The sequence below is a fragment of the Lampetra planeri genome, chromosome 12, assembly GCF_965212315.1.
Source record: "Lampetra planeri chromosome 12, kcLamPlan1.2.h2, whole genome shotgun sequence".
NCBI classification, from domain to species: domain Eukaryota; kingdom Metazoa; phylum Chordata; class Hyperoartia; order Petromyzontiformes; family Petromyzontidae; genus Lampetra; species Lampetra planeri.
The window spans coordinates 2,363,017-2,384,737 of NC_136118.1; the positions used below are offsets into that span (position 1 = coordinate 2,363,017).

A 21,721-nucleotide genomic window follows, 5' to 3' on the forward strand; every position below is an offset into this window, starting at 1 on the left:
AAAGACAACAAAGCAAACCCAAAGAACAGCTCTAAACGAATGAGTGCAGTGCGATTGGCTTGGTGTGTGTGTGTGATGTGGTGTGGTGTGAGTGGTGTGGTGAGTGGTGTGTTGAGTGGTGTGAGTAGTGTGGTGTGATTGGTGCGGTGAGCACGGCTGTGATTCGGTGAGTCTCACGTGAGTGGGGTGTTGAGAGTGGTGAGGCGAGGGTGGTGCGGTGAGGATGGTGCGGTGAGGGTGGTGTGGTGAGTGTGCGAGACGCACCAGCACCCATCCCGTGACCTCGTGTTTCTCGGGGCCTCCGCGCGTCTGGATGGCGAGGTTGTCCCGATCTCCGGGCAGAAGCTCCATGCGCTCCACTCCCACGGCGCTCTTCACGATCTGCGGGTTCAGGCGCGGATTCAATCACTCGTCAATTCGTGGTCAACAACAACGAGAGTCATGGTCTATCCACTGGTGGATGAAGGTCTCCCCATAGTCCTGTGGTGGTGACAAAATCAAACTTCGGGTTTATTTTTTTTAACCAATTTGAGATTTCAAAGAGACCCGAGGAAAGTCGCATTTGCAATGGTGATCGTCTCACTCCTGTACTTGAAACGATGTCATTGTGGTATTTCAAATATTATAGACATACATACACGCAGCCTCATCCACATAGTCACATCTCTCCAGGTGCTGTGGCACCACAATCCAATTCACTCCTGCATAATAACATGTATTATAACCATATTACACACATCATCATCATCACATCCCATCACTCCTGGCACGGTTGTCTGGCTTGACCACCTGATTGTGACATTGTAGTTGTTTGCTCTGCATCGACATCAGCCGTACGCATGAAGAAGAATAAGATCTCGAGATTGAAAACTCGATTTCTTTGGAACTTCGTTTGTGTTTAGTTGTCCTTCCCCCACACCTCCAATTACCACGGTTAATTACGTACGGTGCAAAAGAAGTTCAACATACATACTAAACCGACTAAAATAAATTATCAGTCATCTCTCCACTGCTGGATAATTGCCCCCTTACACTGTCGCCATTCCTTACATGGTGAAGCTGGGTTTTATATTATTTTAATGCTTTCATAATAAACTTTTCTCGAATTGTAAATGTTGTGGGTTTATTCTCCAACACGACCGGTGTGCTTAACTGGAAGCCTCACCAAAGACTTGGCAAGAGGGTCCTGCCAAGTCTTTGGTGTTTTGTGTGTGTGTATGGAGTGACGCTGTTGGCCGTGAGTACGTTAGTCCCGATTCGTGCGATTTGAAGGCAATTTGCCTTTTTAGAATTTCAGCAGCACTTAGTGGCGATTTCAGATTGTGGCGTCCGCCACGCTGTCGATCAAGCGGTGATTCACCTTTCCTGCAGCCTGTACCCCCCTTTGAGTCTCAGAAAGGGCATCTTGCACTCCTACCCCCCGGGGCTTGCGTACACCCCAGGTGAAGAGCCACTGCTCTCGTTGTTGGCCTGGGGGGCTGATGGCATCGCTTCACTCTGGCTTAGCGTTGATAATTATTGGAGAGCAAAACAACGCCTCGTGGTGACACAACGAGTTGGAGCTCTTGGTTGTGGCAAACTGCCATGAGTGGGTTTGGGTTGAGTTTGTGGAATGCTTTGGCGTCTAGACGCAAACATTTCGGGCTTAACACACCGGCGCGTGAGGAGTTCATGTCACCCACGTGTTTATTATGTGTATATACTTTTTGGTTCTTTCGGTAAAGTCACGTGATTTATTTTGTTATATACCTACGTGACTTTACCGAAAGAATCAAAAAGTATAGATTCCTGCAGTCACGAAAGCTTCAAATCAAGAATGTTTATTATGCTTTTCGATCCAAAAAAATACCAAAATCTGAACTAATTACCAATTTGTCGTTTTAGATACGTCTTTATGGGAATACCGTACAGCATTATGTAGTCAGTAATTTGCTATTGCAGTCATACTCGCGATTTAACAGGGTGATGGACACACAATTATTGGGGCTACAATGTTAGTGAAATCTTCAGAAGCACTTTTTTTCCACACATGGGTTAGACACACCAGGACCTACAAACACACACCAGGACCTACAGACACACACCAGGACCTACAGACACACACCAGGACCTACAGACACACACCAGGACCTACAGACACACACCAGGACCTACAGACACACACCAGGACCTACAGACACACACCAGGACCTACAGACACACACCAGGACCTACAGACACACACCAGGGTCTACACACCAGGGCCTACAGACACACACCAGGGTCTACAGACAGACCAGGACCTACAGACACACACCAGGACCTACAGACACACACCAGGGTCTACAGACACACACCAGGGTCTACAGACACACACCAGGACCTACAAACACACACCAAGGCCTATAGACAGACCAGGGTCTATAAACACACAAGGGTCTATAGCAGTGTTCTTGACTAATTTTCAGAGGGGGGGGGGGCACCTTCGCCGATGAAACATCGGTGTGTGGGCCACCACACATTTGAAAACATTTTGGGGTTTGACAGCACGATGCTGGGAGGGGGGGGGGGGGTGTTTCCACATTTGTTTATTGTCGGGGGCCGCACGTCAGGGGCCGCACTAAAGACCACCAGAGGCCGCCAGTGGCCCGCGGCCATGCAATGAAGAGCCACTCTTCCATAGACACACGCCAGGGCCTTTAGACACACACGCAGACAAGCGTGGCTGGTGGAACAAAAAAAAAGTGAGGGTTTTTAAAAAAATTCTATTTAACTAAAATAATTCATGGTTATTTCTTTGAACATAAAACACGAATGCCGTTGGGGAATGGCCCCCGCTCCCAAGGCCTATTGAATCGTCGCTGCACCACTCCCCCGCGATATTAGCCGAGGACATTGAGATCCGAAACGGGGGGAGCGGGGGGACAAAAACACGGGGACGTTGCTATTTGGGGGGAGGAGAGGGCGTTTTCAGTGGCCCCCGCTGCGAGGGGGTCCTTGGGTGGGGGGGGGGTCACTTTTTAGAAGCCGCTCGACGCTCCGCCTTTGTTTTTGTCCCGATTGTGAGTGGGTTTATTCGCCTGTGAAAATCTACCCCGAAGAGGCAGGGAGACGGAGACCGAGACGACGGAGAAGAAGAAAGAGGGCGGCCCGCGGGACCAATCTGTGGCCTTCATCGTGGAGTCTCAAGCGTGAAAAATGTGTCTTTGTGGTGGCTTTGTGTCGTGTCTTTGTGGTGGCTTTGTGTCGTGTCTTTGTGGTGGCTTTGTGTTGTGTCTTTGTGGTGGCTTTGTGTCGTGTCTTTGTGGTGGCTTTGTGTCGTGTCTTTGTGGTGGCTTTGTGTTGTGTCTTTGTGGTGGCTTTGTGTTGTGTCTTTGTGGTGGCTTTGTGTTGTGTCTTTGTGGTGGCTTTGTGTTGTGTCTTTGTGGTGGCTTTGTGTTGTGTCTTTGTGGTGGCTTTGTGTTGTGTCTTTGTGGTGGCTTTGTGTCGTGTCTTTGTGGTGGCTTTGTGTCGTGTCTTTGTGGTGGCTTTGTGTCGTGTCTTTGTGGTGGCTTTGTGTTGTGTCTTTGTGGTGGCTTTGTGTTGTGTCTTTGTGGTGGCTTTGTGTCGTGTCTTTGTGGTGGCTTTGTGTCGAGTCTTTGTGGTGGCTTTGTGTCGTGTCTTTGTGGTGGCTTTGTGTCGTGTCTTTGTGGTGGCTTTGTGTTGTGTCTTTGTGGTGGCTTTGTGTCGTGTCTTTGTGGTGGCTTTGTGTCGTGTCTTTGTGGTGGCTTTGTGTTGTGTCTTTGTGGTGGCTTTGTGTCGAGTCTTTGTGGTGGCTTTGTGTCGTGTCTTTGTGGTGGCTTTGTGTCGAGTCTTTGTGGTGGCTTTGTGTCGTGTCTTTGTGGTGGCTTTGTGTCGTGTCTTTGTGGTGGCTTTGTGTCGAGTCTTTGTGGTGGCTTTGTGTCGAGTCTTTGTGGTGGCTTTGTGTCGAGTCTTTGTGGTGGCTTTGTGTCGTGTCTTTGTGGTGGCTTTGTGTCGTGTCTTTGTGGTGGCTTTGTGTCGTGTCTTTGTGGTGGCTTTGTGTCGTGTCTTTATGGTGGCTTTGTGTCGTGTCTTTGTGGTGGCTTTGTGTCGTGTCTTTATGGTGGCTTTGTGTCGAGTCTTTGTGGTGGCTTTGTGTTGTGTCTTTGTGGTGGCTTTGTGTCGTGTCTTTGTGGTGGCTTTGTGTCGTGTCTTTGTGGTGGCTTTGTGTCGTGTCTTTATGGTGGCTTTGTGTCGAGTCTTTGTGGTGGCTTTGTGTTGTGTCTTTGTGGTGGCTTTGTGTCGTGTCTTTGTGGTGGCTTTGTGTCGTGTCTTTGTGGTGGCTTTCAGTTGTGCGTTGTGTGCGCGCTGGAATGTGCCCCCACTACGCGCTCCCAGCAGAGTGCGAGATGTTAACTACCTCGCCTGGTACACAGGAGGCCGTGGGTTCGATCCCGACCCTAACGGCTGCTGTGTAGTTTGAGTTTGCGCGTCTCTCTCTCTCTCTTCCCGTGGTCGCGTGGATTTTTCTCCAGATCCTCCGCTTTCCCCTCCACATTTAGAATGAACATCACGTGTTGAGAGTATTTGGCTGCTATACATTTCCACACGATGATAAGCCACTTCGTTGAGCTATCATTTGTGATAACCAGGTCTCTTCTGAAAAATATATTTTTAAGCTCAGCGAGTCTTACGCGGTAAAAGTAAAACATAGTTTCGTTTTAACTCCCATCCACACGTCGCTGGATTCTAGTGCGACGGATCAACTTGTGAACATGTCTCGTTGGTAATTGCGAGACGGCGCTAGCTTGCTATGAGAGTGCCAGTGCAGAGTATTGGTCAGGACTTGCCGTTGAATGCTGGTAGATTGTTGTACACTATGCCAAGACCAGCCCCCCCCCCCTCTCTCTCACGAAGACAAAGATACCCCGTATAGCCTGAACAGACTGTTGGGGCAAGTGCTGTTAGCGAGCACCTATGAAGGCCGGCACGGCACACGAGGGGGTTAGTTGGCCAACACCTCGCCCGGCCGCCTTTTTATCCTGATTAGTGATGTTTACACACCGCACCGTGTACTCATTTAAGGCTGAGTCGATCGAGGAAAGGCGCAGTACCAGTTACACTATTCACCACTCTTAATGACCATGAGCAAGATAACTCATTCACGTCACCGAGTTCGCAGTGCAGTGCGCTAACCACTAAACCACCACTCCCCAACCGCTACGCTGCGCTATAATTTGCACGCACGCAGAACGATGCAGACCAAAAACTGGAACATTCCTTTATCAGAAACGTATGCTGACACAAACGTACAGTAAACGAAAGTTGCAGGCAAAGAGAAGGCAGTTAGATTATCAGGACTTGTTTATCGTTAGAAAATGATCCCAAACTTTATCAAAACGCCACTGCATTTGTGCTGGGATTGAAGAGAAGCCGGCACTTCATGGTGTGGGGAGACGACTATAATGTTTGCCACCAATGATGATGATGATGGAAGTGGTAGTGGTGGAAATTGGCTGGAACGCGCTCCGGAACGCCGTGGGGAGAGTGACAATTTGAACCCGACTGCGTTATGGAAGGAATTAAGGATTCATATTTGTTAAAATTTGACTTACAGATTGACCCCTAGACTAACAGAGACATCCACAGACAAGCACAGAAACCCACAGACGCGCTCAGAGAACCAGAGACACACAGAGACCCACAGACACACACAGAGACCCACAGACACACACAGAGACCCACAGACACGCATAGAGGCTCACAGGCACACACAGATACCCAAAGATGCGCACAGATACCCACAGACAAGCACAGAAACCCACAGACACGCTCAGAGAACCACAGACACACACAGAGACCCACAGACACACACAGAGAACCACAGACACGCATAGAAGCTCACAGACACACACAGATACCCAAAGACGCGCACAAAGACCCACAGACACACACAGAGACCCACAGATATGCACATAGACCCACAGACACACACAGAGACCCACAGACACGCTCAAAGACCCACAGACACACACAGAGACCCACAGATATGCACAGAGACCCTCAGACACACACAGAGACCCACAGACACGCTCAAAGACCCACAGACACACACAGAGAGACCAACATACACGAAGCGAAGCTCTACCTCCTCGCCACCCTCCTCCTCCTCAGATCTAGTCTATGGTCCAGATTGAGTAGGGGTGGGGGGAATCATTTCTGAGTTCCCAAAATAATTTCTTCTTCTTCCTATTTCCAGCCCTGGGAGGAGGTGGTGAGGGAGATGATGATGACCATTGAAGGTGATCATCATCACGACACATAGTTGGGGCGAGTTATTCAATAGTGACTGAGATGAGGTCACGTAAGAAGGGGGGGGGGAGGTGTAAAATATCTCACGATGATGGCTTTTGCAATTAGCATCGAGGAACACGGCGGTGGGAGGATGGCACACGTTGGTGAGGGGTTGTATTCGTGAGGAATCTAAACGGTGCTTTGATCCGATCCATCACAGGTGTCTCTCATAGCTCCGACAAGCCCGCGCACGCTTGCTAGCCCAGGTCTTTGCCAAGAGCTCGATACATTAAATAAAACCCGCGGCACGCGAAGGACATTACACACCAAGTGCTTGCCAAAAATGAACCACGGTACCTCGCTGATCTCTCAAAGAGCATCAATCATCACGCGAGCTCCGGCCATCCTCACAGCAGCAGCTTTTGGTTGGCCATCGAACAAAGATGGTCGCCGCATCACGCGCTTTCAGATGCTCTTCTGCGGCCTTCTGGAACGCTCTTCCTTCCAATATTAGGAAGCGACTGGAGCTATGCGCTTTTAAATCTAGATTGAAAACTAATTTCGTTAGAACTGCTTTTTGTGTTTAGCTTGTTGTCCTTCCCCCGCACCTCCGATTAGCACGGTTGGCTACGTACGGTGCGAAAGAAGTTCAACATACATACATACAACACTGTACAAACGTTGTTTAGGACAGTGCGGGGTACCAAGTTTGCGTGCAGCGTGTTAGCGATCAGACGCGACCGTCGGCCGGCCTTGCAGTGGTACGTTGAAGATCCTGTTGCATCATTCGCAAGAGTTGCATCACTGTGCGTGCCGGGTCATTTAGACCGAATCCTAAAGGTGTAACAATAATGATTCCCCGCCTCCATGAATCAATTAATCGTCATGATTTAACTCGCTAATCGATTCTTGATTTGTCCTTGTAGAGTGTTGGGAATCTTTTTTGATACAAATATCTAGGATCTAAAAGTATGATGAAGCCAAAGTGATTTCTTTGATCAGATGAGCATTGAGGCAATGTTCATTTCCTGTTCACAACCCTAAGCCAGTGGCGCAAAATTCCATATTCCTATGGCAGTGGGTCTATTCATCATCTCCACAAAGTGGTACTCGTTTTATCGATCACCAAGTGATGATGGGTTGAGCCAACCCGCAGCCAAGAATTGAACTCGCAACATTCCGAATGCAAACCGCAAGCGCTACCGCCGACCTTGACTGTGAGAATACGTTTCATTATGTCTGTCGTGCAATGAAGCAACACAATGCTCGCATCCCGCTCCAGGCCACCACCAGTGAGGATTATCTGCACCGGTCATGGGCCTCCCGTAGGTCGACTCAGCCTTAAATGAGTACCTGGTGCGATGTGTCAACATGTGTAAACATCGCCACTGGGGAGACAAAGGCGGTCGGGCGTGATGTTGGCCACCCACCCCCTGGTGTACCGTTCTGGCCTTCATAGGTGCTCGCTAACAGCACTTGTCCCAACAGTCTGTTCAAGGCTATACGGGGGATATCTATCCATATATATAAGTCAAAAATTGTGGCTTTGTGTGTGGGTTTGTGTGTGGGTTTGTTTGTGGTCGCGCGCTTTCAAACAATTTGGCTCTCCAACGGTGGTGTTTACGTAAAAAGCATAGCCAGGTACCACACGGTAAGCGCCGCCGTGAGCAAGCGCTATTCCTTTTTCACATCTGTCAACTTTAAATTTGTTTAATTAGCAATTTAGTGCGATTTATGCGCGCTCGCTTTTTATTTAATTATTTTTGGCGCGTGCACGACCATACCAACTCACGCGCCTGCGCCTTTGGTGGGGGGGGGGGCTCATGCCAAGTCGCACGTCTTCGGTGGGAATGAGGGGGTCATTTTCTTTTGCGTTCAAAATGCTATTAAAATATACTAAACGCTCAGGTAAATTCTTCACTGTGTGATGTCCCCCCCACCCCGATGCGTGTAGTTATTACTACTATACAGTCGCTAGATGTTACTGCAGAGCGGCCGGGGAGATCGTGGCTGGGTGGGGGGGGTCAGGGCTAGCAGCCCAGCCCCAGCCTGCCAAGGTGCCACCTCGGCCAGCTGGACAATATAGGCGAGGCCGGAGGCTCTGCACGGGACTAGGCCTCACCACGCCACTTTGTCAGTTGGATACTTTGTGCTATAGAGTCGATAAGTACTGCTATATAGTCAGCATGTACTACTGTAGTGATAGCAGGTACCACCACAGTCGGTATGCACTGCTGTAATCATAGCAGGTACCACCAGAGTCAGTCTGCACTGCTGTTAGATTTTTAAGAGTAGGTTTGAAATATTTTTTTGACCCGGACAACGCCGGGTACTTCCCGCTAGTTTGTCTATATAGAGTGATATAGAGTGTACAGTGAAATCATCTACAGCGAAGTGGATTTAATTGGATGTTCTTTATAATTATGTGACGCTGAGAAATCTACGTATATGATATGAATTGCAGTGGAAAATAATTGGGTTAAATAATCTATAGCGGCTTACAAAAAAAACCTAGGAAAACAACTACTTACAAATTGTAAACAATTGATTATTTGAGCATAAGAATATATTTTCATTTCACTCCCCACACCAAAATGCGAACCTTGTAACTGACTGACAAAACGATGACCGAGTTTGCCTCCAGCACAAGCCTGCCACTGTGTCTGAACTGAGGCTCCGATTGTTCTGGAAGTGCGCAATTTTTAGATGTTGTAATCGAGGCCTACGAAAGGGAATTGACTTTGGTTGAGTCTTCCGCAAATGCTGTTGTTTTGCAAAAATCCTCCCTGTATCGTGCCCCCGCCCCCTCCTCAACTTCCCAGCAGCCCCTAAGAAACAACCACTGTTCCCCAGGGTCAAGCAACCTCTGTTCTATATTTAAGAACTTGACGAAGTTCTCCCACTCTCTCTTCCCCCCCCCACCTCTCTGTCTCTCTCTGCCCCTCTCTGATTGAGTCCAGATTGGAGGGCAATCGTGTTGCATGCAAGAACACAAATCGTCTTGTTTGAGCAAAATTCCCACCGCTTAAAATACCACCCTAGTCCCTGGCACAGCAACGGTCTCTCAGTAAATATGTCGGTGGCCGTGACCTAAGTGGAACAAGCCTGCCACGAATGAATCACCCACGAGCGGGTTATTTCTCTGGGCGCCTGGTACCGTAGCTAAGCGGAAACGGCAGTAATATTAGGAGCAAAAATGCGAATGAGGTAATGGGCAGTGAGTATTCCAAGTCGAGATGGGATAGCCAATTATGTAAGTGCCATAATGGAATGCTCTACCGACCGTCGTCAGCATTGCTCGACTGAGAGCGCGGCGAGTGCTGGGGAAAAAAAGGTCTCACCCTCCGTTCTCGCGTGTGACGCTGGACGGGAGGTGATGGGCGGTGCCTGGTGACGTCACCAGCTGCATTGCGCTGGCCGTGGCTTATGAAGGGGTGGCCCCAATTTGTAAAGAGGGCCACAGACGAAGTACAACAGTCGATGTAACTTTTATCATTTTACTCGTTCGCTTACATTGACTAAATTGGCTAATCACGCCTAATCTATCAGAAGGGCCCTGCCAGGCCTATCGACAATAACAATAACACTTCACTTAGAGAGCCCCATTCACAAAAGTCACTCCAAGGCACTTTGCAGTATAAATACGTCGCGATTAATTTAAAGTTCTGTTTGTTATTTTAAGTTGTGTGTTTTTGAGCTTCGTGGGAGATCGTTCGTTGTCTGCTGACCCCATCAGCTGGGACCCCCATCCCTCCCAGCCATCCGTGCTGTAGACTCCCTGCCCCTGTGTTCAAGAGCAGGTTCAATACCTTTATTTTTTACCCCTCTCTGTAAAATAACTATGGATGTTGAGCTTCGTTCGCACTGTACGTAGCCAACCGTGCTAATGGAAGGTGCGAGAGAAGAACAACAAACGAACACAAAAACAAGTTCTCAAGAAAATAGTTTTAAATTTATAATTAATAGTGCATAGCTCCTGTGGCTTCTTAATATCGGAAGCAAGAGCATTCCAGACGGCCGCAGAAGCGCATCTGAATGCGCGCGATGCAGTGACCGTCTTTGTTCGATGGTTTTCCAAAAGCCTCTGCGTCTTGAGATGCAGTGCCATTTATACTCGGCTGTATAAATCCACATTTGTATGTGCACTGCATTACGTCGATTTCAACAGCTGCAGGATTTCGCAAAAGGCAAGAAGCAAGTGAAGGCGACGTGCAGTGGCATCAGCGTCGGCCACGATGACATCTCGGTGTCACAGCTGTCGCGACGACGTCGCTGGCTGGTGCCGAATGCGACTCGCTCCCCGGCACGGAGCGTGACCGCGAAACCCGACGTGGATCGGTCCAAGTTCTTGCTGGGCCCTTGGCCAAAGTTGCATAACGGGCCCCCTATTTATTTTTGTTGCTTTAAATAATGTTTTTTTTAATTAATTGACTTAATGCATTTCAGTTTCTACTGTTTTGTGTGAAAATAGTTGAATGGTAATTATTGGAAATAATTGGCTTCATACTGACCGCATTTATTTATTTGGAAAATGCTTTTTAATAAAAAAAAATACTGACCGCATTCACATTGTACGCATTGTAGCTCTTGTGAATCACTCATTTAGTTCACAGCTTGTTAATTTGTAGACGAGAATCAGTGGTCTTGAATTGAGACCTGTATCGTTAGATGATGATAACAGTAGTGGTGTTGGTAACGATGATGATGAGCATGGTGATGACTATGACAGTAGTGGGGGTTAGCGATGATGGCAGTAGTAGTGGTTGTGATGATAATGTTGAAGACAATGATGGTGGTGGTTGTGATGATAATGTTGAAGTTAATGATGGTGGTGGTTGCGATGATAATGTTGAAGATAATGATGGTGGTGATTGTGATGATCACAACAGTGGTGGTAGTTATGATTATAATGAATATGACAATACCAGACCCTGCATCCGTACACAATCCACCAACACCACCCACGCTGGTCTCATTCACTCACACTGCGCTGTTATCCCAACTTAGCGACTGCCCTGGCGGTTTGTGGTGGGGGGGTAGGGGGGGGGCTCTGGCTTGAGTTTCCCACGCTGGGCAGGGTTCGATCTGACCTCTCTAAGTTGCTCAACGCTGTGTCTGGTTGTTGTCGGCATGTAACACAGGGCCCTTGTTGTGGATGGGCCCACTCAGTGCGTGAGTCATTACGAAATTCGGGCTGCTCTCGCACGCACGCAGGCACCCTGGCCACACCCAGATAGATTATAATGTCGAACGGCCACAGTGCGCGAGTCCGGGATGCCAATCCTTCCACTGGCTCCCACTCCAATCCCGGATCGAATTTCAGCATCGCAGTTTCCTTTTTCAGGATCTTCCATGGACTCGCTTATGCCTGCCTATCTTCTCCCATCTCATTCTACTCCCCTCCACGCATTCTCCAACCTCTTCTCTCCCATTTCACTCTACTCCCCTCCACGCACTATCCTGCCTCTCCCCTCTCATCTCACTCTACTCCCCTCCACGCACTCTCCTACCTCTTCCCTCTCATCTAACTCTACTCCCCTCCACGCACTCTCCTGCATCTTCCCTCCCATATAACTCTACTCCCCTCCACGCACTCTCCTACCTCTCCCCTCTCATCTCACTCTACTACTCACCACGCACTCTCCTACCTCTTCCCTCTCATCTCACTCTACTCCCCTCCACGCACTCTCCTACCTCTCATCTCACTCTACTCCCCTCCACGCACTCTCCTACCTCTCATCTCACTCTACTCCCCTCCACGCACTCTCCTACCTCTCATCTCACTCTACTCTCCTCCACGCACTCTCCTACCTCTCATCTCACTCTACTCCCCTCCACGCACTCTCCTACCTCTCATCTCACTCTACTCCCCTCCACGCACTCTCCTACCTCTCATCTCACTCTACTCTCCTCCACGCACTCTCCTACCTCTCATCTCACTCTACTCCCCTCCACGCACTCTCCTACCTCTCATCTCACTCTACTCCCCTCCACGCACTCTCCTACCTCTCATCTCACTCTACTCCCCTCCACGCACTCTCCTACCTCTCATCTCACTCTACTCTCCTCCATGCACTCTCCTACCTCTCATCTCACTCTACTCCCCTCCACGCACTCTCCTACCTCTCATCTCACTCTACTCCCCTCCACGCACTCTCCTACCTCTCATCTCACTCTACTCCCCTCCACGCACTCTCCTACCTCTCATCTCACTCTACTCCCCTCCACGCACTCTCCTACCTCTCATCTCACTCTACTCTCCTCCACGCACTCTCCTACCTCTCATCTCACTCTACTCCCCTCCACGCACTCTCCTACCTCTCATCTCACTCTACTCCCCTCCACGCACTCTCCTACCTCTCATCTCACTCTACTTCCCTCCACGCACTCTCCTACCTCTCATCTCACTCTACTCTCCTCCACGCACTCTCCTACCTCTCATCTCACTCTACTCCCCTCCACGCACTCTCCTACCTCTCATCTCACTCTACTCCCCTCCACGCACTCTCCTACCTCTCATCTCACTCTACTCCCCTCCACGCACTCTCCTACCTCTCATCTCACTCTACTCCCCTCCACGCACTCTCCTACCTCTCATCTCACTCTACTCCCCTCCACGCACTCTCCTACCTCTCATCTCACTCTACTCTCCTCCACGCACTCTCCTACCTCTCATCTCACTCTACTTCCCTCCACGCACTCTCCTACCTCTCATCTCACTCTACTCTCCTCCACGCACTCTCTCCCTCTCCCCTCCCTTCTCTACTCTCCACATGCGCTCCACTCCAGCAACATAAATTGTGTTTGCTCAGTGGGAGGTCGCCCATTGTCCTCTGCTGCCCCCTAAGTCTGGAACTCCACACAGTGGAATCAGTAGAGAGTGCGAATTTCAGTGAGTGCAGGGTGCGGGCAGGACACAGGCCAAAATGTGATGAATGGTTTAGTGAAAGTGAGTGTAGTATTCACAGACGAGTGTACTCGACGTCGTAGATGAGTGTCGTGTGCAGGCAGATTGGGTGTGCAGTTGAGTAGGTGAGTGGCCAACACACCTTGTTCCAGGTGAGGGTCGGGGTGGGGATGCCGATGACCTCGCAGCTCAGGTACACCTGCGATCCCGTCACGTTCCACACAATGCGGGGCGGCGTCACGATGGAGGGACCTGCAGAAGAATTGAAAGGAGCGTGACATTGCCACCAGTGGCTCAGGGTCGCGAATGGCATTCACGGCCACTGCTCACCTGAGCATGGAGACACCGTGCGGCCTGACAAGAACACTGTGCGCACAACAGCGGCCGTCGCTCATACGTGGGTAGTCATGTCGCCGCAGCGCTCGTGCCAGGCTGGGTGCACTCACAGGCCACGTGAAATGGCGAAGTCACGGGACAGACCAAAGTGTTGGGGAGTTACCGCCCAGAGTGACTGGCAGATTGATGCATCACCCACATTCACACACGCTCCAAAGGAAAAGATCCCCCCTATAGCCTCTTACATGCTGTTTGAGCAAGTGCTGTTGGCACCACGCCTGGCCGCCTTTGTCTCCACAACACTGTTGATTACACACCCACCAAGTACTCATTTGAGGCTGAGTCGACCTCGGGGAAGCCCACTACCGGTTGAAAAAACGTCACTGGCGTTTGCCGTGAACAGGAATTTAACTCGGCCTCCTGGTACGTGCCACAGCGTGCCAACCACGGCACTACCGCTCCACACACGTGTATAGATGCACATGCCAAAAACATATATGAACACAGTTAATTGCATATAATTCAGTGTATCGATACAGATCATGTATCTATTCATTTTGTATGAACCCGCTATGATGTGTGAATCAGAAACACGGACTTAAAGCTGAATACGTAGTTATATGCGAAGAGGGAGAGATCTTCAATCTGTGAATGACACTGGGACGCAGAGAGCTGGTCCACGTTGATCAGAATATAGACATTCCATTGACTGTCAATAAAAGTAGGCTTGGGCAGGACACATCATGGCTAGAAGCGATGGTGGTGGTGGTGATGATGATGTCTGATGCACGAGACAAGTGACTGACTGACTGCCAAAGGAGGGAAACGCGTCCCGGAGGACGACCGGCATCGAGATAATTTCCTGCACAGAAAGGAAACATGGATCGTGGCATCGCAGGAACCTATGATGGATGGAGAAAACTTGTGGAGGTCTTCATACAGCAGTGGATTGACCATGGCTCACGCTGAATGCGGCGCTTTGACTTCGTGAAAAAGGGAGGCATGAACGTAAATCCTCGATTTAAAATAAAGAATAAAGTACCACATAGCACTTGGGAGGTAGTGGGAGCGGAGAAGCCACAGGAATGGGAATAACTCGCTCTCCCGTACAGCAGCCCAGCCCCTTCCCGCACAGACTTGTCTCTGCGCCTGGCCAAATACAACTTCCCTTCAATTATTGCAACTCCGTAGCCCCCTTGGCAATCCACAGCTGGCTCGGGGACTTCCACGTGCCGTGCCGCTCATGGAGGTTGTTGGACCATGCATTCGTCGCCACGCTGATCGCTTAAGGGTCACGTTCATTTCGTTTCACCCAAGTGCGAGAATTCCAAAGGGGACCGGGGATGGGTCTCATTGTATGCTGTGTGGTGGCATCAACGGCATTGGCCGTGATGACCTATTGACCTTGACTCTTAGCAAACTGTTAATAGTTCCGCCGTATTTGAGCGAAGTTGTCGCCACACACGCCGGCGCCGCGCACTTCCACTCTTCGTCCGCGTTCTCGTGCCACGCGCAATTTTTGTCAGGTTTACACGTGCGCGTCGTCCTAGATGTATCTCGAGTCGCTCTGTCATCAACACGGGGCTCGTAATTTCCCCCCATCGCTCGTGCGACACCGCCGGCCTTAATAGGTGCTCTCCAATGGCGCTTACACGAAGACACTTTTAACGAGTTACAGCTCGTAAAATTTGACAACTTTAATAAATAAGTGATGTTTGTTACTGGCCGCTTGGCGATTTGGGCCATTGCTCAGCAACCGTGGGGAGACTTCCTCCACCGAACCCCCTTCCCCCCCCTCCCATCAAGATTCTTGCTTCTCGCACAAGAAGGCGTGCAAGAAGCTACGTGCGTGGGTGTGCAAGAGAGAGAGAGTGCAGTGCGGTGTGTTAACACGCGAGTGTAATTGTGGGTAAGCGGCAATGTAGCGGGTTAGCGCGCACACTGCGCTCCGAACCCCGGTGATCCAAGTACGATTCCTGCTCACGGCCCAACATCATGCGGTGACGATTCTCTGAACCGGTCCTGAGCCTGCCCTACGTTGACTAAGCCTCAAATGAATACCTGGTGCGATGTGTAAACATCGCCACAAGAGAGACAAAAGCGGCCGGGCGTGGTGCTGTACTGGCCACCCACCGACCTCTCTTGTGCCGTGCTGGCCTTCATAGGCGTTGCTTGCTAACAGCACTTGCCCCAACAGTATGTTGAGGCTATACGCGGATCTTTGTCTTTGTACGTGAGTGAGTTCCTGCGATGTGTTTATACATGTGTGGGTGACAGTGTGTGTATATAGTGTGTGCGTGTGTGCACTCGTGTTTGTACGAGAGCAATGTAATTGCACTTGTGTGTGCGGATTTAATGACAGTTGTGGAGAGAGTGGAGAAGTTTCCGTACTTGAGCAGTGTGCTTATGACCGGCTCCGGTTTGGCAGCCGAAATTTCACTCCGAATCAGTCGAGCGGAATTATCGTTTCATGAGCTGCACAACGCTGTGCGATAGCTACCTGGCATGTCCCTTCAAACAAAGCTCCGGGTCTTCTCGGCCACAGTTATGCCCTCCCTTCTTTATACTTGCGAGACTTTGACACCTCGAAAGGAACATTTGCGCCCGTTTGAAACACTCAGACTAGCCTGCCGACGATTCATCCTGGGTTTAACCAGACTGGATTATGTGAGGAGCTTACAGAGCCTTGAAGGATCTGGATAAAGTCCCACCAGCTAGCTTCTCCGACAAGCTGTAGCTGCGTTTGCGGGGTCATGTAGCCCGAATTCCCAGCCACTGCATGCCCAAGCGCATCTGTTTGGCCGGTTAGATGGGGCTAAACGGGCACGGCACGGGCGAGAGAAGAGATGGACTGATGTGGTACAGAAGAATGTGGAGCTGATTGGACTTGCCGATGACTTGCACCAGCAGTGTCGAGATCGGCCTCTGTGGAGGAGGCTCGTGAAGGACGCTACTGGGGAGTTGGAGGCAGTCGCCCTCCAGCAACAACGGAGGGGAGAGCAGCGACGCTCACAACAACGAGCGGAGCGCCGGGCGGCTAAAACGCAAAAAATTGGCAAAGTGGGGAGCACAGTTGGTACATCTGCCAGTCTTCTATGTCAATAAACCCATGGCACCTGGCTCTATCCCGTGACCTCCTGCAAGTGGGCATTCGACACCTCACGTGGCCTCAAAGTGCACCCAGCCTGGCACAGGCGATGTGGTGACGTCACCGCCACTTGATAATGTCTGTATGCATGCATGTATGTATGAGCGAGCTACGTTACGAACGAGCACCTAGTGCGATATGTATATATCGTCATTAGAGAGACAAAGGCGGCCGGGCGTGGTGCTGGCCACCCACTCCCTCGCGTGCCATGCGTCAGCATTCATGTGCTCGCTAACAGCACTTTTATTGCATATGAGGGTATGTGTTTATATACGAGTGTGTATCAAAGTGTGGGTTTGTGAGTGTACGAGCGTGTGTTTATATACAAGCTTATATATCTGTTAACGCACTGGGTTACAAACCCGGGGTACCTCAGTTCGATTCCCCGGCACGCCTAACTTAACCAATCCAGAACCTCCTAATAGGTCGACTCAGCATTAAATAGGTAACTGGTGCGGTGTGTAAACATCGGCACTCGGAAGACACATGCGGGTTGTCGGGCGTGGTGCTGGCCACCCAACCTCTCGTGAGCCGTCCCGGCCTTAACAGGTGCTCACAAACAGCACTTGCCCCAAAGGTCTGTGAAGGCTATAGGGGGGATCTGTCTGTTTAGGGCCGTGCGATGTGGATACATTCTGCCGGAGTGGGTGCGTGGGAGAGAGACGGAGACCTTACATGGCCAGGAATCTTGAGCTATTTCGCCTCTGGGCTCTTAGGCGATGGAACGCCCCCCCACACCTCACCCCCTACCCCACACCTGACCCCCCACACCTCACCCCCCCCCCCACACCTCACCCCCTACCCCACACCTCACCCCCCCCCATACCTCACCCCCTACCCCACACCTGACCCCCCACACCTCACCCCCTACCCCACACCTCACCCCCCCCCACACCTCACCCCCTACCCCACACCTGACCCCCCCACACCTCACCCCCTACCCCACACCTGACCCCCCACCCCCCAACAAAACGATATCCCGAGCAGGAGAGTTTGCCCTCCCCCCACCCCCAAAATGTGTACAAACCTTAGGCGGTGAACTACTGGGTGGTGATGATGATCATGACGGTAGTGGTGGGTTCAATGATGATGACAATACTGGTGGGTATGATGAAGATGGTTGTGATGATGGTGATAATTTAAAATGGTTATCGTGATGATGACAGTGATGATCATGATGATGATCAGGACCTGGATTTGGTCAGTGGACCAGACTTAAATCTGGTTCCACCTAATAGGTGGCAACACTTTAGTGGCATCAATGTCGTTATCTCATAAATAAAAAAGCAATAATGGGTTTGAAACATATTAAAATGGTTATGACATCCACATTTGATGTCGGTTGTTTTTGTTCTGATTTTGTTTCATTCTTGTATTCTGTTTGACGTTATTTCTTTGGTGTTGGTGTGGCCTGGGACTGTTTTGCTGCCTTACCCAATTTGGGAAAAAAATCGGACTCATTAAATGAATTAATGTATATCTTACTTATTTATATTTAGTGACTTGCTTAGCATTTTCTCTATTTAGCACATTCGTTGTTTGTCGTTTCATTCTTTGCTGTTGTAAACCTGCCGACCCGCCCCGTACTGGACATCTGTCAGGGGAAGGAAAAAGAGCTTCACAGCTCATCGGATTCCTCCTGCTGCAGTCTCAACAAAGATGCTGATTCTAGATTTGAAGCTTTCGTGACTGCAAGGATTCATACTCTTAGTTCTTTCGGTAAAGTCACGTGATTCTGGTCACTTCTGCGAAGGAGTCTCATTGGCCAGAGTGACGTGGGACTGATCTCCTCTCTGTGCCTGCCTGCAGCGGCAGCGTCACCTGGTTGGCATGGGCCCCTGGTGCAAAGGAATTAAGTTATAGTCCCCTGTCAAGTTGCTCTTCGTAGCCCCGGTGCTTGGTGTCACTCCGACCGGCCCGTGGGCCACGGTGCCGTTGCACCGCCTGCGCACTCGATAGCCAAGGCCACTGCTTGCCCGCATGTCTTGGCCCATTTGAATGCCGCGATCTGCTGGGCTCGTAGCCTTGGGCTGTGTACAGGTGCGCGGGAGGCATGCGTGGAATGTCGCAAGGCAAACACGTTGGGTTAGATTTTGCTTTTTTAGGAAAAGTGTTTCGAGTGTTGAAACGCGTGTCAAGAACTCTGTTTGCTGACACGGTTGTCAGCAAAGCTTCTCTAAAAAAAGAAAGAAATTGGCCCAACAAATCCAAATGTCCAATTGCAGGACTCATCATCACCACCATTTGATCTTAGCTCTTCCCCTTGGTGCAGCCGAGTCCATCGAGGACCACTCGCACAGATTCATTACTACCACAACGTGGCTTCAGGTCTCCCTCTTGGTCTCCCACCTCCACCCTGCACACGTGTCCCACCCACCATCGCAAAACTCTCCCCTTGATCACACCAACAACGCTTTCCTGCCACGTTCTATGAGCCACGGTGACGGGATGTTAACTACCTCGCCTGGTGTGCAGAAGGTCGTGAGTTCGATCCTGACCCTGACGCCTGGATGATTGCCGTTTACTTGTTCTATCCGTGGCCTCGTGGATTGTTCTCCAGGTCCTCCGGGTTTTCCCTCCACATTTAGAAATATGCGTTTCGAGTATTTGGCTGCAATACATTTACACATGCTAAGCCACTTTGTTGTGCTATCATTGGTGGCCAGGTCGCTTCTTAAAAAGAGATGTACAGCATCAGTGGGCCTTACATGGTAAGTAAATAAAAAAATATAGTTTAGTTAAAAAATTTTCAACTTCCAAGTTGCCCACCCGATATTCTCCTCCAACCTGCACACGCATCCCCACCAATCGCAACCCTCTCATCTCAATGTCATCCATAATGCAACGGTCCCACGCCATGAGCAGCATGGCATACAGGGGGGGGCTGGGAGGTTGTTGGCGGGAGGCCTTGGCTATGAATTTACAACCCCGAGAGCGAACGCAACTTGACATTTGCGCTCTGCCTTCCCCGCCCCTCGCTTTGTGTATTCGCACAGTGGGCCCCGTGCAAGGACTCGCCGTTTAGCAGCAGACAGCTCAGGTTATGTAACATAGAACACCCCCCACATAGATAGCACAACCCCTACGCATAGCGGCGGCAACAGCACAGCTCAACTTACGACCAACGTCTTGCACGGTGGGATATTAAACTGCCAAAAACAGAGTTTTAGCGACGCAGTCCAACCAAAGTATCACGTTGACCCTCCGTGAGATGTGATGCACGTACTGTTGTATAGGCTTCCGACAGTGACTGAAACAGGCGACATTGCGGTCGTAAGCGCTTTGTATAAACACCTCCCCCCAACCACCAACCCACCCACCACGTACACCCGGCAGTGAACAATAAACTGTTTAAATCTTAACTCGAGTTATGTAACTTCCAGCCGGCAGGCACACGTGCCACCGGGCACGCATGTAGCAGGCATGACCGTGCGTGGCCTCGGAGCCTCTTGGGAAGTCTCGGAGGAGCCGTGATGAAGATCACCTGGCTCGCGTCTTCCCCTAAAATTATACAGGTCCCTCGTCTTTGCCCTGAATCTCCACCACTGACGTGACTCAAAAAATCTGGTGGAATGTTGGAGAACATCGGGAGGATGTCCCGAGGCAGTTTATACTGACCTCGCCGTGGGATGATGTACCCATGCACGGCGCCACGGTAGCGCGATGTTTACTACCTCGTCTGGTATACAGGAGGTCGTGCATAGAAACGTGCATTTAGAGTATTTGGCTGCTGTAAATTCTCACATGGTAAGCCACTTCGTTGAGTTATTATTTATGAAAAAGAGCAATATAGCTTAGTGGGCCTTACCTGGTAAAGTTAAAATAGTAAATCTAATAGTATATTATAGTTACCCTTTCCCCACCGATTCAGTAAATTGTTACGATTTAAGGGACATACGATTAAAGAATAGATTCCTCGTAGTCTCGTTTGTACTCGCTCATCTGTCGTTTCCCGTTACCCTAGATGCAACATAACCAGATTATTTGCTAATTATTTACATAAATTGCTAATGATCAATGAGTCTAACGCACATGTTCTTAAACGCGTCTTGTGACCATAAGAATGCTTTTTTTTAAAAGTAGCATTGGTTCAACACAAGCAAACTGCACCGGTTTTAAAATCCAGCGTCTCATCAGCAGAGTCACGCTTGTATGTAAGTATGTTGAACTTTGTTTTCTTTCGCACCGTATGTAGCCAACTGTGTTAATCGGAGGTGCGGGGGTTAGGACAACAAACTAAACATAAAAGGCAGTTCCTAAACATGATAAATAATCAGTCAAAAATCTGCGTCACCAGGTAAAACAAATAAAACAAAATATTATCTTTGATCAACCTCGGGGCTTTCAGGACCAATGTGTTGCAGTAAGAGGGTTGGGTTTCAGGAAACCTGCCTCTGCCATTGGCCACGATCAACCGAGATCCGAACCCAGACCCAAGTGAGGTAAGGTCACCTTTTGGCATAGGGTCCCTGAATGGAGTTCAGAAAGGCTGCGAGTGATGTCAGGGTCCAAATGCATGGGAAGAAAGGGGCCCAAGATGTATGTGTGTTGAACTTCTGTCGCACTCTACGTAGTCAACCGTGCGAATCGGAGGTGCAGGGGAAGGACAATAAGCCAAGCACAAACAGCAGTTGTAAAAAAAAAAATTCAATCTAAATAAAAATTACATAGCTCCAGTGGCTTCCTAATATCGGAAGGAAGAGCGTTCCAGACGGCCGCAAAAGCGCATCTGAACGCGCATGATGCGGTGACCATCTTAATTCGATGGCCAGCCAAAAGCCACTGCTGCGAAAATGACCGGAGGTGGCTGTGGTTGAAAGCCCAGAATGCCCGGGCACTTACACGACTCCAGGCCTGTTGTGTATGTGTTGTTTTCCCCACTGAAAACCAGAACCATGTCAACGGCGACATAGCAATAGCTGCTATACCAAGAGGTAATCACGGCGAATAACTGTTGGTTTCAGCACACCTTGCTTTCGTTTCTTTCCTTCTGCCAGATACCTCTGCTGTGGCACAGTTGACATTCAACCTCTTAACATCTCCACTCACAGTCTCAT

The 21,721-nt window shown here is 49.9% G+C and overlaps 1 protein-coding gene across 1 annotated transcript in view; it reads right to left on the reverse strand.

Moving 5' to 3' along the window:
• IGFBP7 (insulin like growth factor binding protein 7) overlaps window positions 1–21,721 on the reverse strand; it is a 36,478-nt gene that overhangs the window by 2,618 nt on the left and 12,139 nt on the right. Inside the window, exons 3-4 of the mRNA XM_078599182.1 lie at window positions 13,323–13,432; window positions 265–381 (exon numbers count right to left, since the gene is read on the reverse strand). Of these exons, the coding sequence (XP_078455308.1) occupies window positions 265–381; window positions 13,323–13,432 (227 nt within the window). The remainder of the gene's footprint in view (window positions 1–264; window positions 382–13,322; window positions 13,433–21,721) is intronic.